The following is a 20,184-nucleotide window of genomic DNA, read 5'->3' on the forward strand; positions in this document are numbered from 1 at the left end:
CTAACAATTATTTTAAATGTCGATGAATTAAACGATTATTTTTTATCGATTAATTGTTTAGTTGTTCAGTCTATAAAATGTCAGAAAATTGTGAAAAATGTCAATTCGTGTTTCCCCAAAAGCCGAAGATGACGTCCTCAAATGTCTCGTTTTGTCCACAACTCAAAGATATTCACATTTAAGAAGCTAAAATCAGAGAAATTCTACTTCTATAGTTGGCGATTCATTTTAATAGTTGACAACTAATCGATAAATCTTTGCAGCTCTACATCTTAGTTCATCGCAGTTTTGAAGTTTCCAGATGAGGATCCAAATGAGAAATTCAGGATTTTGTCAAAAGACCAAAGGTAATGAATCTCTCTTCCTACGTGTGTGAGCCAATGCAGTATTTTACTACTGCACAGTGTGCGACATGCTATGATCCAGAGTGAGTGCCTGTGTGCAGCAGCAAGAAGATTTGTGCACGTATGTCATCAACTTGTTATATGAAATATCCCATAGTAATATATATATATATATATATATATATATATATATAGATAGATAAAGAGAAGGTGGAGAAAGAAGCAGAACTCCACTCTGGTTTTCTACTTTTTAATTACGTCTGCCTGGAAAGAACTCCTGTGAAGCATCATGGACAATTCCCAGATCGCCTGCTGCTGTCACAGCTTATCATGTCCATCCATTCCCCATGCCTGTCACTGTCAACAAGGATTACTTGCTAAGGGTCCCATGGAAATATCATACATATTATCACTACTGCTGCTGAATGGTCAATGATAGATTTTACACACTTGGGTTGGGGCTAGGGATGTAGCGATGCATCGTAAATCAGGTAAAAATGCATAGAAATGTGTAAAGATTACAACCGGTTGAGAATTTCTAAACGGCCTAGGGCGAAATCTTTTGATTTCACTTATTTGACTTCAGACCTCACTATGTCTTCTTAGTTTTTATTTGAAGAGATTTAAAAAAAAATCTAATCATTAATCTTTTATTTCATTTTTCTTATTTAAGACAGAAATACAATTCCAGTTGCATTTTTTATATGAGGACACATCTGTTGTTTTGCACAGTTTATATAAATAAAGGAATATCTTTCAGTCATTTGTCTGGGAATTACTGGAATTGTTGGGTATTTGTAAATTACAGAGTGTGGTCTAGACCTACTCTATCTGTAAAGTGTCTTGAGATAACTCTTGTTATGATTTGATACTATAAATAAAATTGAATTGAAATTGAAATTGCTCATTCTGTTAAATTTCTTTTGTTGAGAAAATCGTATGGTGAACTTAAAAGCGTGAATCGTATGTGGCATCAGTATGATGTCATATCGTGTGTGAGTGTATCGTTACATCCTAAATTGGGGCTGGGGTTATCCCCTAGATATAGATATTTAGTGGATATCTTGCACTATAAGTCCTGTTTATGCTAACAGAGTGCAAGTGCTGCACAAAAGCATGCTTACCAAGAGTGTAAAATTAGCCCTGTGCTGTTGGGTGTTGCCTTTAGGCCAATGAAAGGAGAGAGAAAGCAGTTGCGGGAGATATGGCAGAAAGTATTTGGCAATGTAATCGATTGCAGATGGCAAGCTGTCGGGTGGCTCGTTTGGTCCACAGTGGTTCTTTGTGATGGGCTAGGCTGCAATAATCCAACAGGACAAGGCTGTTTTTCGGGTGTATGCCTGTGTGTTTATGCTGGCACCTCTAATATCACAGCGCTAAGCTCGGTAGCCCCACAGGAATCCAGACACACAAGGGGGAGCAGGGTTCCAGGCACAGAGGGGAAACTATCAGTGTGAGGCTGTGTGGCTGTGTATGAGACTATAAAAATAATACACTAAATGGAAAAATGGATAAAAGGTTACGAGAGTGTTTATGACTAATACAAGTGAGACTAGGTCACTGCAGCAGCCATAGAAGAGGTGAAACAATGTAAACTAGAATTACCCCCCCTTGCGGTTGTATGTCTTAGCCCAACCAGTCAAGTTGCAGTTTACATCCCATGTCTGTCCAGTAGAGCTGCAATGATTAATCGATTAGTTGTCAACTATTAATTTAATCGCCAACTATTTCGATAATCGATTAATCGGTTTGAGTCATGTTTTATGGAAAAAGTCAAAATTCTCTGATTTCCAGTTTCTTAAATGTGAATATTTTCTACTTTCTTCACTCCTCTGTGACAGTAAACTGAATATCTTTAAGTTGTGGACGTGTGTTCGGACCGGCCAGCCTAAAACATAATGCCTCCGTCCACTGCTAGGCATAAAAAGTGATATGATTTGCACTCTTGGATAAGCGCCAGACTTTTGTGAATGTGTCAGTTAACAGATTAATAAATACACATATGTCATCGGTAGCTCATTAAAACAGAGTGACGGTGTGGATCAAGCAGCTAGTCAGTGCGACACACAGCTGTGCAGCTAGCTGCTTTTGTCCACAGCCTGCAGTGGGTTGGAACAGTGTGGGTGTCAGTGAGGGGGCAGTGACAGCATCACTCAGGTAACCCTATCTGTCGTGCTGAGGCTTCTGGCATCAATGCTATGTGTCTCTCATGACAACACTATCCAAGAACGAGCCTAGTACACGACAGAGGCTCTCTACCTTAAATCATCTCACCACAACCTCTCTCAGTTACACGACCGTCTCAGACACTCACACAGACGCACACCTACATACAGCTATGGCAGCTAAGAGTGTTGACTATTGAGTGAACACACATACAGCTGCAAAGATGAATCGATTAGTTGTCAACTATTAAATTAATCGGCAACAGTTTTGATAATTGATTAATCGGTTTGACTTATTTTTTTACAAAAAGAAGTAGAAATTCTCTGATTCCCAGCTTGTTAAATGTGAATATTTTCTAGTGACTCCTCTGTGACAGTAAACTGAATATCTTTGAGGTTGTGGACAAAACAAGACATTTGAATACGTCAGCTTGGGCTTTGGGAGGCACACTAACCTGGATACTCAGATGTTTCACCTTTAGATCTTGAAGTAAATACAATACTCGGATGCAAAAGTGTTAGGTGATTTAGTCTTCTAAACATTCATACTTCAGCCAAGCCTCTGAAATCCATCAACCTGTAATATCTAAAAAATGTGTCAACTGAGGATAAAAAGCATTTTAAAAAGCCAAGATTCCAGGTTCTTTCCATAAAATAGTCACATACATATGCAAGAATACAGACACACGACAGCTTTCCTAGTTGTGGGCCTGTCCAGGTTAGGTAGGAAAAGTGTCTGTGTGAACATGTGGGGAGGAACGAAAGCATAAATCAGACCTGATGTATGACCACTCTAACAGAAATATGATTTTATCGTGCTTGAACTCCCCAGCTGTCTGCCATTAAAGACACATCTGCCCGCGTGTCTGTGCGCGTGTGTAAGACAAGAGTGTGTCTGCAGTACATTCATGCAAGCATGTTTTAACAGGCTTCCCCCATTTGTCTGAAAGTCATCTCTTGAACATGTAGCCAGTACACACACACACACACACACACACACACACACACACACACACACACACACACACACACACACACACACACACACACACACACACACACACACACACACACACACCTGTCTTGTCACTCAGGCCCTGGGTGTGCCCTTCACCAGCCTTCACTGTCCCAACAAGAGGCCTCATTTCCCAGGGAAGAGCTCTGTAGTTCCAGGCCTCCCCATCTGCACACACACACACACACACACACACACACACACACACACACACACACGCACGCACACGCACACGCACACGCGCACACACACACACACACACACACACACACACACACACACACACACACACACACACGCACACACACACACACACACACACACACACACACAGCACCCTGGTCCCAGCCCCCTTCAGTCTGCACAAAGCCCCCATTGTGAGGCACAATGCTGGCCGCCCCCTCTGCCTTTCCCCTGTACCCTCTGCTCCGTTCCCCCCATAACTCTGTCCCTTCTGCCCCATCTTGCTTTTGCCTGACTCCCTTGTTCCTCCCTACTCTCTTCTTTATTCATAAATCTCTACTATCAATCCTGTTGATTGTGTCTGTAGGGGTCTGCCCTCTTTTATCATAGCTTAGCCTTTCACCCCACTATCCCCTTCAATATTAAGGCCTTCAACATTCCCTCCTCTCTCTCTCTCTGTCTCTCTCCTCCTCTTGTCTCTCACAGCTTGGCCCTCCCTCTCATTTCTGTATTCCAAGACATTTTCCACTTCTCTGACTGTTGTGTTACCCCATATATCTCCTTCTTGCTCTGCTGGATAAGAGACATTTCATATCTAGGATCTGTAGCTCATATAAGGCAGGATTCATGATAGTTACTGGACACAAATACAGAGTATGACTCTCTCTGCAGGGGTGTTTATGTTATTTGAGTATGTCTTTATGTAAATTCTAGTAATTTACAACCTTTAAACTTTTGCTGTGGGTTTTACTGCTCTGTGACAAACTTTATCACAGTCTGTCTGACAGTGCTAGTCTCTGAAAAAAATATTCTTAGTGAAATAGCTCCTAACACTGCAGGATTGCCTATGTCTCTCCCTTATTTTTAGTCTAAGGTCTCTTCATAGATAAAGAGAGTATTATTTTCGAAAGGGTTAAATTAATGCCATAAAAAACGCTGTATATTTACTGCACCTACAGGTCTTGTTTGATGATATCCACACCAGACGAAGGACCTTGCAAGTTGCTGTGGAGCAAATGCAATTTGCACCCCATAAGTATATCAACACAAAATGTTTACGTTTAACTATATAACTCACATGCTCACATTGATTTTACATTCATTTGGCTTAGATGGTGCCCAAAACGGTGGGGTAATGTTGACAGCGGTGACCAGTTAAAGGTGCCAGTGTATTGAGGGGAGGCCAGCCTGCACACACTGCAGCAATTAAATCCAAATGTGGCTACTCTTCCTGTTTATAACCCACTATTTAGCCAATTTTCAAGTATGTGGTCAAACAGTACAGACTGCATTTATACCTGGCTGAGATCCGATCACAGCGCATGCAAGACCACCTCCAGATGTGGTCTGGCCGATCCAATCACATTCCAATCAAAATGTGTTCTGTGTGCGTTTACATTTTGCAATAAAATGCATTTCTCTTTATCCAGATACAGATCACACGTTGATGCCAAGTGTAAATTAGGTATGAAGCACAAATAAGCAATGCTGCAAAATGAGCATGTTGGTGAGAGCTCAGTTTAATGCTCTACACAGTAGTTCATGTTTTCTGTGTGAAAGATGTGCATGAATGGGGACTTACATTCATCCTTCTCACACTTCTAACAACCACATACCTGAAATGAACAGCGCTTAAGCAGCAATGTCAGAAAAGTATGCTAGCCACATGTCACACCTCACCCTTCTGTGAGAAATAAGTGGCTTTGCTTTGTCGTTATTCAGACATTTTTCAACATGTTGTGCCTACAGTGCCATCTGTGTTGCTCCATAACCTTGACCATAGGGTGGAGTTTTTTTTAGATTATTTTTGGGGCTTTTCCGCCTTTAATGGACAGGACAGGTGAGAAAGGGGAGAGAGAGGGGGAAGACATGCAGGAAATCGTCACAGGTCAGAGTCAAACCCTGGACCTCTGCGTCGAGGCATAAACCTCTAAATATATGTGCGCCTGCTCTACCCACTGAGCCAACCCGACCACAGACTGGGCACTAATCTAAAGAAATCTCACTGTAGTATGTGCTTTTCCAATCTATCTTTGCCAAGCTGCAAACCAAATTCTGTCAATTAAATGTTGCCTTGCCTGTTGGAAAAGTGTACACACATACGCATGATGTTTGTTATAATTTTTGTCGTGGTTGAAGCTTTTGAAGAGAGCTCTGCTGCTATACAGTATATGTGGTATGTCTGAAGCTATCTGTGGCATTCAGCTCAGAATATAATGACCAGCCCTGATGAGGCCCTGTGGTTTCTTGAGTAAGCTCAGATACAGTAACACGACTGTGCCACCTGAGTGTAAATCTGCCTAATCTGTTTTCCTGAGAAACAACAGCATGAGCCAGAAACAGACAACTAACTAATTAAATGAGTGGGGGGGGGGAAATGAATGAAAACTGGAAAACACACTAACAAAAAACCATACACACAGACGCAGGGAATCTGGAAATCTGCCAGGAACTAAAGCCTTGTGGTCTAGCTGGTTGAGGGGTGAAATAAGAGAAAATGAGGACACACTGTTGTCAGTTAAACAGAAGCTTAACCATGGCAACCCTGGCTGTATCCTGACGTGGAGGAGTGATGAGAAGGTGGACATTCCACACACTTGTCCTCCTGTGTTTCCTGATCAGAGGAGGAGAAGGAAAGAACAAAGCAAACTGAGCCACCACAAAGCTTCCAGCAGGGCTGCGGTTTGTATTTTTCATGTTAAGTGAAAGGCGACCAAAATGCCTTCAAGGATGTGGGGGAATTTTCCTCTTCAGTGTCTTCCAAGCCAGAACATTCGAGTTGAAAAGAAAGAAAAAGAGAGACTGAGGAGACTGAACAAACTAGTAAGTAAAGCAAAGAAAAGGGTGGAAATGAGAGAGGCCAGCTGCTCTGCTCACTGAGAGGAGAAAGAAAGCAACAAAAGAACGGTAGGAGATGCTAAATAGTTAGCAACAGACTTGGAGAGTTAAAGACACGGACTGAACAGGACATTAGCCATATTAAATAGCAGTGTTGTAATACTCGAGACGGGTCTCACTCAAGACCACTTTTCAGGTCTCGGAATCGACTGCATTTTTAAACGGTCTTGTCTCGGTCTCAGATAAAGACGACTCAGGATTTTATTTCAAGACCACAACTGCCTTTTGATTATTTTATCGAGGCATTTCTCATGATAAACTTATGGCAGTAAAAGAGGTGAATGAAGAAGAATCTTAATTTGTTTTCTGTGGGTGTTTTTTTATGGGAAGGTGGATCTTTCAGATCAATTTGAGGAGTGCCTTTGGTTGGCCTTTTTCACTTTTTATCGTGGCATGAAGTGTGGGACTCGCACTGGTCTAGTCTCGGTCTAGACTCGGTCTCAACCCCTCAAAGTCTTGGTCTTGTCTCGGTCCCGATACACTCTGGTCTGGGTGATGATTTCGTCTAGGTTAAGGTGGTCTGCACTGCAACAGTGCTAAACAAACTGAAGGAGATTCAGTCAATAACACACACAATAGTCCCTCATTGCTTCCGCCTAAAACACTGTCACTCACCAAGTGACACCTCTATTTGAGATCCCAGGGGAGGGTTATTTTGGGCGCACACACAGATACACACACAGGTACCCATGGTGACGCTCGGACGACTGCGACAACTTGACGGTGACTCAGCTTGCGGAATTTAGCACAGCATGGTATGGAAAGCTGGGACAGTGGTGACCTCATTCCACTGGCTGCTCTGCCCCCCCCGGCCCCTTGTGAGGGACAGCAGTCCGAAAGAACACTGCCGACAGGGAAAAGGGGGTCAGGAAAAAGAATGGTGGCACAAGAGAGGTGTCCTATATCCAGACAAACATCTTGAATGGTGATAATAGGATGGGAGGAGTGTGTGTGTAAGATTCTTTGTATGTTTGTGCTTCTGAGTAAAGCTAGATTTAGTGATGATTCGAGATGGGTCTGTCTGCAGACTGTAAGATAGGAGGCGTAACTTGAAGTTGTCAAGACTGGTACAAGTCTATGTGCAGACCTTTGAACAGAAACATCTCCACGTTACTGTGGATTAGCGTCCCCTGATTTTAGCATTTCTTCCTCTGAACAAGCCTGTCTGTGATCACAGCCAGACATGGGAGGGACAGGGAGAACGCCGCATGGTGTTGCCACAATGTGTTGGCGGCTAAACAATGTTAAAAAATAAAAAAAAAAACACCATGAAAACACACTTAAACACAAGAACGCACAAAAAAGTACAAAGGGGGAGGGGGGGGACCTAGACCCAGCACTGCCACTGTTCTGCTCATTTTCTGTAACCAGTGTAGCATGAAAGCATGGCTGAATTAGCAAGCTAGCTAACTATCCAGCCGCTAAATGAGTAAAATTGAACAACTCATTGCTTCATACACACACTCTAGTCACAGCGTAGGGAAAACACATTCTTATCGCCAGATGAGTGACAACTTGCTCCGGCTCATTTTCAGAAACCAATGTAGCATGAAAGCATGGTGGAGTTAGCAATCTAAGCTAGATAGCTAACATAGCTAAAATGATGCAATTCCGCATAGCATCCAATCACAAGGATGCGTCGAGGCAACGAGTACTAGCCAATCACAGCTTGAAGGGGGTGTAACTTGAAGGGTCTTGCAGGCCGCAGTCGGCCTCACTTGGATGATTCAGGACAACTTTAAGACGGTTTGAGCAACATTAGCACCATATTAGGGCTGCTTGATTATGGAAAAAATCATAATTATGAATATTTTGGTCAATATTGAAATCACGAATATTTAACGCGATTACTCACTGACTTTTGGAAAGATTATGCAATTATTGAATTAAAAAAACAGTGAAAACACCTTGAACTGTGAAATTTTCCTTAATACTTTTCCCATTTGAACTTCTTTTTTTTTTTTTAAGACTTTACTTGCAAAACGTAATGTGCAAAATAATAGTTCTTGATTTTTCTGTTTTTGTGCCAAAATAATAATTGCGATTCAATTTTCGATTAATTGCACAGCCCTACACCATATGATACTTAACACATATAGTTTCCCAGACATTTCGGGCTCTTATCTTCACATGAGACACACTTTAAGGTCCTGAACCAAACTATGAAAATCTATGTACTATGTGACATGTGGTCCACGCTCTGGTCTTCCAGTCAAAGTCTCAGCTGTGTGGAGACCCAGCCAGCTGACATCTGAGCCCAGAACACAACCTGAGGGCATGTAATGACAGGGAGCCTCCAGCACATCAGTCAGACACACAAACCCTGGAGCTTCACAGCTGCGGAGGCCAACCAGACAATCAGAGAAAATGTCACATCAAGACTGAAGGATGTTGGGACGAACAGAAACTAAAAGCCAAGGGGAACATTGGCAAACAAGCTATTTAAAGAATCAAATCATTTATATGGGAAACAACATTCAGGAGAAACAAAAGCGAGAAACTAATGCTGTCGTTTCACAGTTTGACAGTGATGGCACACAGCAGAGAGGCTAAGGCTGTCTAAACACTGATAGACTGGGATAAAGGTTCTGCTTATCACAGCGGTTCTTCTTCAAAAACAACTAGTCAGAGCCAAAATGGGTCTCAGTCCTATTTCTTGTAGGTCTTTACTAGGGCTGCACAATATTAGGAAAATATCTAATTGCAATTATTTTGACTGATATTGCGATTGCAATATGATTCACGATATTGGAGGGAATGATCATTTTTGTATCATTATTCTCATTTTCATTGAAAAATATATTTTAAAAAAAATGATTGAAGTGTGATTTTTTGCGAGGATCTGTACCAAACAAAGATCTTTTCTTTAGTCTATAGGATAGGATTTGTAGGCCGGGATGTCTCTGCAGCACCACAATACTTCATTCAGAATGGTTAATACATATTTTGCCTTTAACAAATATTGTGCTCCCCTGCGATTTGGATATTGCACTAGTTGATATTGCGATTTCGATAAAATTGCGATTAATTGTGCAGCCCTAGTCTTTACTTGTAAACATGTTCAAATCTTGATATTGCACACACAGCGAGGGGCAGACTAGGGACTAGCAACTAATTTATTATTTATTTATTATTTTTTATTGTCGATTAATCTGATGATTTTTTTCTCGATTATTCCATTAGTTAGTTGGTCTCTAAAATGTCAGAAAATGGTGGAACATGTCGATCAGTGTTTCCCAAAGCCCAAGATGACATCCTCAAATGTCTTGTTTTGTCCACAACTGAAAGATATTCAGTTTACTGTCACATAGGAGAGGAGGAAACTAAAAAATATTCACATTTAAGGAGCTGGAATCAGATAATTTTTTACTTCTTTTCATAAAAAATGACTCAAGCTGCGGCTCTAGTGCACACTAGTGTAGGCTTGAACACAAGTCCATCAAAACAAGTTGCACAACCCTTCTACAACATACTTTATTCCCCTCAAACGTTTTAAGATATCTTGCCTTCATCAGGTTGGATGACTTGACATGGGCTTAGGCCTGTAATGTTACATAATTGTCTAATCTGCGTTTCTTTGTTTAACAGCAATTAATTGCTAACATTAGCTAAGGTCCTAAGGGGTATGGCTGTTGATGGTAATTGTCAGCTTTATGTTAATTTTAAGAAAAAAATACAATGTTTTTATGATAATAAAGAGGCGTGGTTTACTTCATAGGCTGTGTGTATTTGTGATACATTATCTGAGTCACATAACAGTGATGTAAACACAAGATATATCCTGGGATTCATTCAAAACTATAATTTGTTTAACCCTTGTGTCTTCCCGTCGACCGTGCAACTTTTCATTTTTCTGGGTCAAAATTTACTTTTTTTTTTTCCAACGTTGTGGTCGTCTTTTTCGACACTTCTGTTGCTTTTCCCCAAAGTTTTTTTATACATTTTTTTGTCACTTGTTACATTTATTAAATTTTTCCTGCGTTTCTTTTTGGATGTTTTGTTTTTGTTTTTTCCCCCACGTTTTTGAAGCTATTTCTGACATTTTTGTCACTATTTTCAACGTTCTTTTCTCATTTTTTTCACCAAATGCTATAAAATTGAATAAAAAACCCAAATTCAATGAAAGTACTGAGCTGATCTTTTATTTTACTTGTAAAGAGAAATGGTTGTATGGAACCATCCACGTTATGTTTTGGACAATTTGGTTGAAAGAAACTCAAATTTCTGATATAGAAACGTTTGACCCAAGGACAACAGGAGGGTTAAAAAAGTAGTACATAAATCAATATTTTTTAAATTTGACTGAAAGAGACAATTATATTGTTAATCACAGTTCTTTCTGAGGCAAACAAGCTACATTCGAGTCTGCAACAGCTGCAGGACATGGACAAGCTCAGCAGAGTGTGTGCAGGATGAAGACAACTCTTCATCTTCAGTGCAGCAGCTACAGTTAATGACAAACTGAAGACTGACAGTGGTTGACGCTGCCTTCTCTCTTTGCCTCCTCATCTCTTTCTGTTTGCTTCTCTCCCTCTTTCTCATTAAATCCCTTTGTCACAGGGCATCAGCTCTCACCACCCACACTATTAGGAGTTTATAGAACACGTTACTCTTATCTGAAACACAGAGAGAGGCTGTTGTCCAGCTCTGCTGGCAGTATACGCCTGATATACTGCAGGAACCAAATATAGACCACCAAAATAAATTACAAGAAATCCACAAGGAAAATATAGTATATAGTCTATGATTTTCAAACTAAAAAAAATAAAGCTTTTAAGAGTATCTCTCCGCATATAATATTTTTTTGTGAGCAAACACAAAACAAGGATGTAGGGCTGGACAAATCTATCCTTCTTAAATAATGACATTGCGTGCTTGGAAAAAAGTTACAATGGTTTAAAAGAAAAAAAAGCTTTGGAGAAATGTATGAGGAAGACAGAGCCAGAAAGAAAAAAACATTTAAAAAAAATATATTAAGCATACCATACTCGCCAATAATATTGAAAACAAGCTGCGTATGAACAATGCAACTGAACACTTCAATCCTAAATCCTTTGTCCGGTGTGTACAGTGTTAATGCATGGTGTCATGCACCGGCCTCATGCAATTACCAATTAACCAAATGACACAACCTGCCAGATGGTTAGCCTTGTACTTGACCCCCGTCAACGACAGCAGACCTCTCAGACGGTTGTGGCTAGAAGGGATACAGCTATGTAGAGCTGGGCAATATATCGATATTATATTGATATCATGATATGAGACTAGATATCATCTCAGATTTTGGATATCGTAATATTGTAATATGACATAAGTGTTGTCTTTTCCTGGTTTTAAAGGCTGCATTACAGTAAAGTGATGTCATTTTCTGAACTTACCAGACTGTTGTAACTGTTCTATTATTTACCTTTACCCACTTAGTCATTATATCCACATTACTGATGATTATTTATCTTTACTCTCATTGTGTAATATATTTTGTGAAAGCACCAAGAGTCAACACTACAATATTGTTGTGGTATCGATATCGAGGTATTTGGTCAAAAATATTGTGATATTTGATTTTCTCCATATCGCCCAGCCCTACAGCTATGGCGTTTAGCCGAGCCGAGAAAAAAGTGGCGAAAAAAGTTTAGGCACCAACACGACTAATTAAGTTTAGGAAAAAGATTGTGGTTTGGGTTAAAACACTCCCGAGGAGCGAACACGTGTTCCCTGGGTGAAAGTATTAAAAGTATATTATAATATTAGATTCGATTTTGCGAGATTTTGCGAAATATCCGGCCCGAGCGGTATCCCTTCTGGCCACAACCATGCCCCCACAAACAGCGCTCAGCCTTTCCGCTGATTTGTCCTCTGAGACCCAGGAAGGATTTTAACTATAGGCCACCATTGTAAAAGAGAGATTGTAAAACTCCTGCCAGGACACCTCCAACTGCAAACAAGGTTGGTTATGATTCTCTCTATTCAGAATTTTTGTTTGAAAAACTCCCCTCGAACCCGATAAGTGATTTAACAATCCTGTGACGTCACCATAATGTAGGCGAGCTGGAACTCACAGGCTGGGCCAGCGGGACAAACACTACTGTACATATTCAGTGGTCACATATCACAGAAGTAAACCCGGAAGCTTGGACACTTTTTGGCAGATGCACCACTGAGCAACTCTCATAGGGATACACGGGGGCTCGGCCATTAACGCTGCATCCAGGTATTATAATACATCCATGGGTACAACCCTCTCAGGCATAATCAATGATGTCACATCCTCCCTGACCTTGTGACCTTTCACACACTTTACACACTTTCTTCACACACTAATCTCCTGGGCTATGCAGCCAAACCCCATGCTGCCAGCAAAGTGAGCTAAACTCCCAGGACACACAGCAATGACTTAATAATTCTACAAGTAGTGTTGTGAAACTACGGAAGAGGATTAGGGCCACATGTGAAAAAAACGTATTGAGTTCTGAGTTTAAAGACTTAATGACTTTACTCTCAGAATTTTTTAATTTTTTTAAGACTTTTTTAAGACTAAATTTGAGAAAAAAGTCAGAATTCTGAGGAAAAATTCTGAGATTAAAGTCAGAATTCTGACTTAAAAAAAAGAAAATTAGAAACAAATATTTTTTTAGACTTTAAAAAAAAGTCAGAATTCTGAGAAGAAAAGTCTGAATTCTGACACATGAGAATTTCATAAACCTGGCTATGAAGACCAATAATAATCGTGTGGAGCTTTGTCTGTCATACCTTGAAGCATGCAGCGGTATGCTGACTCCGAGATGGCGTAGATGTGTGGGGGCATCTCGTGCCTCTTCTTCCCTCTGTACATCTCAATGATGTTCTCTGAATAGATGGGCAGGTTCTTGTAGGGGTTGATGACCACACAGAACAGGCCAGAGTACGTCTGCAATTAAACATACAAAACAGACAAACATGGGAAATCAATACGAAACACAGAGAGACTGCAGCTTAACATCAGAATCCCTTTATATTCAAGAAATATAAAAAAAACATCTGAAATATGCCATTGTTTTTTTTCACATCCTGCTTGGAAGAGGCAAAATACATTCTCTCTAGCCAGAATCTGAAGTGGATATAAAGAGAAAACACTACAAAGGAGCATGCATGTTTCTAGCTGTCTGATCATCAAGCCTGCATTCTATCAGTACAGCGAGACCTGTCATTAACTACTTTTTAGGAGCTTACATCATCACAGCAGGGCATGCAACCCTGTGATAGATACAGAGCAGACTGATAGAGAGACAGACAACACTGAACAGACTCTTGTCTCTTGTGCAGCAACAAATCCCCTGAGAGTCCTTGTAATAATATAGTTATGGTAAACTTTATTTCCATAGCACTTTTCTTATCATGGTTACAAAGTGCTTTTTCGGAAAAAAAAACAGCAGATAGAAACCAAGAACAACATAATAAAACAACAATGAAAGAAAACAGAGGTATCATAAAACACCCAAGACATTTTGTTATTGGGCAAGGCTGGTTGGGGGAATGATAAAACCCAACAACATATTAAATATTCATAAACACTTTCCTATAAATTAAACTTTAAAGAAGGGATTTAAAAGATGCTAAAGATGTGGCGTGTTTGATTTCAATAGGCAGAGTGTTCCACAGTTCAAATCAAACACTGCACAATGTGAACAAAGAGTGTATAATTATTATAAACTAGACTATAGACTCATGTTGCAGCAAATAGCTTTCACTGCAAGCCTACTTTCTGACTTGTGGTGTTGCATTCAGCTGAGTAATTAGCCAGGAGATTTTCTCCCAAGAGTGTGTGTGTGTGTGTGTGTGTGTGTGTGTGTGTGTGTGTGTGTGTGTGTGTGTGTGGTATAAACACTACTCTTGCTTTGCTGTGGGCTGAATCGACCAGGAGGCAGCCAGGCAGCCAGGAATGAGTGAGAGGCCCTTGTGGGGCAGTGTCTCTGTCTCATTCTGCGGATGCTATAGGGGCTTTGCATTCCCCCTATAGACGACACAGAGCTGCTTACCAGTAGTATGACTTTCATCACTGGCATGTTAGGCTTATCCTAGGGGCCTACACTAGGGCTGAACGATATACCGTTATCGTATCTATATCTAGATATGAACATTCAAGATATTAATATCGAAAAAGTAACGATATAAACGACAGATTTTCCTCCGCGCACGCCCTGCATGTACAGCTCTGGCAGTCACCATAATCACTTTTACGATTGCCCTTGAACGCACCATTACGGCCAGCCAACCACAAAGCTTAATTCATGTGGATCGACAGCTGAAGCCAGCCAATGACAAACATAGAAGGGCAGGAGTGAGGGAGACGGAGACTGACGCACACACACACAGGACATTCACAGCGGGGAAATCGAAACGAAAGAAAAGTAACATGAGTGCGGAAGATAATGCGGCCGGTGGCGATGCAGAAACTAATTTTGTGCCAAAACGTAAATCATCCTCCATTATTTGGAGGTATTTTGGATTTAGAAAGGATGATGTCAACCAGAGCGAGGTGTTGTGCAAGTCGTGCTTGGCGAAAATTGCGACGAAGCGAGGTAGCACAACAAACATGTTTCACCACCTGAAACAACACCATCATGTGCTGCACGAAGAGTGTATGACAATGAGAGAAACACCGGGGACTTCTCAGTCATCCCAAAAGAGGCCCAAGCAAAGTATGATTGCTGATGCTTCCACCAGCTGCTGCATTTTATTTTTTTTGTTAAAGCAGAGCTGCAGTAAACATTTTTATTTTTTTATTTATTGATTGGTGACTATGTTACAGTAATGTTGATGACTGGCAGTGAGTTCTAATCAATAAAACTGCACTCTTTTGTATTATGATGTTTATTTTTCTGAAAAATGCTTGATTTTCACCGAACCCGTAGTCATATCGTATCGTATCGATATCGAGATATCTGGCATGAATATCGAGATATGAAATTTTGTCCATATCGTTCAGCCCTAGCCTACACAAATGCCATCTCTACTTACAAGGGCTGTCACGATTCTCCAAGTCCACGATTCAATTTCACTTTCGATTTTAAGGTCACGATTCGATTCAATTTTCCATTTCCATTTTTTCCATTTTCTTTTCAGCAGTGACGGCAATGCCACAATAAGAGCCACCAGATGGCAGAAGGGTACTTTACAACAACAGTTTGAGTTTCTCAAAGTTAACGAAGTGCAATTGAAAGCACCATTATTTTAACCAGGTGCACGTGAACACAACATTAACGTTAGCTGTCTCCATGAAGCTCCCAGCTGAGCTCCTATAACCCGCGCCGCAGTTAGGAAACAAGAACGAGCTAATTAATGATAACATAAGCATTTTGACTGGTGGATGTCAGTTGTATCCTTCCTTCCCAGCCGCAGCCTGTCAATCCCACCCACTAACGTTACAGTCTCTCTACCGTAGCTCCGTACCTGAAGATCTCACAATGTCTTGTTTGGCTCACTCTCGCTAACTTTATTGTTCATCAGACATGACGTGACAAAAGCATTTTGTTTTCACATGCGGGTAGGCCAAGGCAAGAAGGGCGAGATTAGCTAACGTTAGCCAACACATTTATAAAAAATACACATTTGAATAGTAATTTCAGCATTCGAATAGTATTGATTTTATTACTATTTGAATTATATTCAACTTCCGGAATTAATTCCAACAGCCCTAATTCAAAATGAAATCTGACGACTGGCGCGGTGAGTGTGAACGCAGCCTTACTCCCGCTGCCAATAAATGGCATCATACCGTAATACAGTACAGCCAATAACCAAATATCTAATATTTAGAAAAACTGTGTCCTAGACTGATCTTTTTCCATATCAAAGCATCAGACATAATTCATAATTAAAACTACATCCAAAGCTGAGTGAGGGCACCGTGCCCCGAGTGACTCAGCAGCCATAGGTTCACAAAGAGGCCCCAGAGAGCAGATGGCATAGTGTAACCGTTACATAACAGCTCAGGTAGGAGACTCAGTCAGCACTGAGCAACTGATGCTCTGCAGCGCTGATACAGAAGAAAAGCAGAAAGGGGTAGAAAAAAGAAGGATGGGAAGGAGGCAGACTGAAATGAAGAGCGCAGCAATGATCCAGCTGACAGAGCTCCCTCAGGTCCAATCCAATTCAGAAGCAACTAACAGTGAATCGTGTTCTCAGCCTTTCTGTAAATTGCTCCCAACCTGAGGGGAGGAGAGAGCTCAGAGAGAGAGCTCAGAGAGAGAGAGAGAGAGAGAGAGAGAGAGAGAGAGAGAGAGAGAGAGAGAGAGAGAGAGAGAGAGAGGGCCTGCTGAAATTCTAACTCTCTACTCTCCTTTTCTTTTCAAGAATAATGAAAAATGTACATCCCCTTTAACTTGAAACTGGAGCTGCAATAAATATGTGTTCTGTTCTCTTTGGTTCTGCTACATGCAGCAATGTGGCAGCTGGGAAAGGCTGCAAAAAAACACCTGGACTGTCCAAGGCAGCTAGAGGGTTCAAGGGGGACATTGTAATTTGCTGCATCATGTCTCTATATGCATGATGATGATGCATAAACCTGCACAGAGCACTAAACAAGCAGTCACTAGAGTTGAAATGGTGCATCGGTGTAAGGTCAGTTCATTTATTTTCATTGCTTGGGAAACCTAATCTGATCTCTCTGAATAACAACAGTGGATGAATATGACTGTGGCTGTTATCTAAGTTTAACTTAGTACAAGTAAGTATCTAAGTTAGACTTTATTAATCGCCCAATCTCCGGGACCAATCAAGTAAAAATTAGGGCTGCGCAATTAATCGCAATTTTATCGAAATCACAATATGGACAACTGCAATATCCAAATCGCAGGGGGGCCGCAATATTCGTTAAAGGCAAAATTACTGTCAAACCATTCTGAATGATGTATCGTGGTGCTGCAGAGATATCCCAGCCTACAAATCGAAACCTACAGACTGAAGAAAACATCTTTGTTATGTACAAATCCTCGCAAAAATCACACTATAATCATTTTAAATTTTAATATGTTTCTATGAAAATAATAATGATACAAAAATGACCATTACCCTCCAATATTGTGAATCATATCGCAATATCAGTCAAAATAACCGCAATAGATATTTTCCTCAACAGGAAAAGAGAACTAGTTGCATGCTTGTTGCAACGCTGCTTCCCCTCCAAGAATTATTGTGACAAATCTTGCATGATAAAGGACATTTAATACCACTGTTGCCAGCTAGCAGAGAGCATACGGCCAACTCAACACCGCCTGCCACACCGCAAGGAAAGAGGTGATATTTCCACTGTGAAATCAGATCCAGGGGAGGGGATGGCGTGGCCTAGTAACAGCTGAGGAACACATAGGCAACAGCAGACACAACAGCCGACCCCATCTGCCATCTCTGATCAGTCAGGCAGCGTGCCCACGTAGATAGGCCCCTTCTCCACTGCAGAGCCCGGAGAGGACACTCTGGGTGCAGAGGCAGCCTCAGTGCCATCGATCTGTGGGGAGGAGACCTTGACCATTCCCTTGACAGCACTTTGCTCTGGTGATTTCATAACAAACGTTTTCCGAATACCTCAGACTGGGCTTTTATATACACTGGGACACATGGTATTATATTATACACCGACAGCAGCAGGACACCTTTAGCTTTTCTCCAGCTTTAATAAGTTGGAAATTCTGGCTCACTGAATCTTTACAGCAGGGTGGGCCATAAAAACCAATACTGCAGGTCATTTAAATGCAGTATGAATCAGTAGCATTCTATTTCAATGCATACTCATACTCAGGAATTCATGCTCTTGTCTGTCAGAATCATGGTGACAAGAAAAGCAAACAGAATGTCAAAGGTTACATCAGGGTCCTGATAATGTCCTGCAGAAAGAGAGACCACATGTGGCTTTAATTCAAACATGTAAACAACCTCTCTCCACAGGGAAATCAGAATGAGCATGACTGTGCATTTGTGTTTTTTTCTATGCTGCTTTACCTGTTGCCCTGAAGCAGATCCAGCATTAGAAAATACAACAGTTTTGAGTAGAAAATGGGACAAGTTTGCATACATCTAGCATTTGGAGAACAAAAATATTCAAAATGGCACAAAAAAAGAAATACGATCAGGTCAAGATTAGAGCTGTAACGATTAGTTGACTAATCGATCAGCAAAAATGGCAGAAAACACTGTTTTCAGCCTCTCAAATATGGAGATTTCCTGCTCTTTTCTGTTTTATATCTTAGTAAACTGAAAATATTTGGGCTGTGGACTGACAAAACAAGACATTTAAAGACATTTAAAGACATTTAAGAAACTGGGATGGACATTTTTCATTACAATATTTTCTCACATTTGATAGACGAAACGATTAATCGAGAAAATATTGGGCAAACTAATTGATAGTGAAAATAATCGTTAGTTGCAGCCCTAGTCAAAATGCAAGAAAGAAAGACAAAAAGTCCATGTCATTATAGTCCAGGACCAGTGAGGCAGGGAAGAGGAGTGGAGCAGAGAGGGAATGTGGGAAAGAGAGTCAAGTTGGTGAAGACAGGACGGACACTGAGCAGCAGCAGAGCTGAAGTGGGTGGCAAGAGACAGACAGACGGACGGCCTTTTTGCCATGGAAGAATGCTGAGGCTTTCTGACAGCTGAGGCTTATCTAACGACACAAAGACCTGCTTGTAGCCCCGCTAGTGTGGCGTAGCCTTGTGTGTAGCACTGCAGTTAGCCTGTGATTCACCGCCTCACAGATCGCAGCAAGCTGCTACAATAAATGAGTTGGCTCAACAGGCCGAGTAACTTCACACAGATGGAGACATCATAATCACATGTTTTCTATTATTACTAAGGGCCTTAAATTGTATATAAGTCTGTAAATAGTGTGCAAGGTTGACATTGCAGTCCTAGTCCTAGCCTAGAAATCTAAAAGCACCCTAGCGGCAGCAAATGTAATTTGCAGCCAGGGTCGTCTAGCTCTCCGTTGGCTTGCGAGCTGGAAAAACCAAACTCTAGTCAGGCCAATCATATCGTGTATAGAGTTGGTAGGCGGGCTTAACGTAATGACGGCAGAGTTGTGACGGTTCCGCGTGAATTCCTTTGGAATCGGCTTTGGCCGCGACTCTGGAAGACTTGGAGTTCAGCTTTTCTTTGAGAAAAGAACAAAGAACGGCACTGAAGTCATTCTTAAAAAAGGAAGATGTGTTCGGAATTTTGCCGAATGGATACGGAAAAAGTTGAATCTATCAACTAGCATTGCTCTGGTTGGTTGTAGCGCTATCCTATTGCGTGCAGAGAGAATTTGAAAGACAACCATTTATCCCGCTCCTCAGATTGAGCCCTGCCAATGGTGATTCCCAGACCCAACATCTGGATGTGGGTCTGGCTTGTCAGGCTAGTACAAAGCAAGCACTTCCTATATTTGGGTGAAATTGCATTCTCACCTAAAGTGAACCAAACTAGGGATGTCACGATAATAAAAATCTAGAAGTCGGTACCAACAACGGTCCAACAAAAGTACACAATATTCGAATGTGATACTATGCTGTATCAATATTTTCCCCTACCCCTACGCCGTAGATGTACGGTAAAGCCAGAAGCT

General features: G+C 41.1%; 1 protein-coding gene across 5 annotated transcripts in view; it reads right to left on the reverse strand.

The window, feature by feature from the left end:
- The window catches only part of LOC116065439 (myosin-10), a 91,920-nt gene that overhangs the window by 64,170 nt on the left and 7,566 nt on the right, over positions 1–20,184 (reverse strand). For all 5 annotated transcript variants that reach the window (XM_031320957.2, XM_031320954.2, XM_035996510.1 and 2 more), the window contains one exon: positions 13,356–13,512. In XM_031320957.2, coding sequence (XP_031176817.1) covers positions 13,356–13,512 — 157 coding nt within the window. The remainder of the gene's footprint in view (positions 1–13,355; positions 13,513–20,184) is intronic.

Source organism: Sander lucioperca, chromosome 21 (genome assembly GCF_008315115.2).
Source record: "Sander lucioperca isolate FBNREF2018 chromosome 21, SLUC_FBN_1.2, whole genome shotgun sequence".
Classification (NCBI taxonomy): Eukaryota; Metazoa; Chordata; class Actinopteri; order Perciformes; family Percidae; genus Sander; species Sander lucioperca.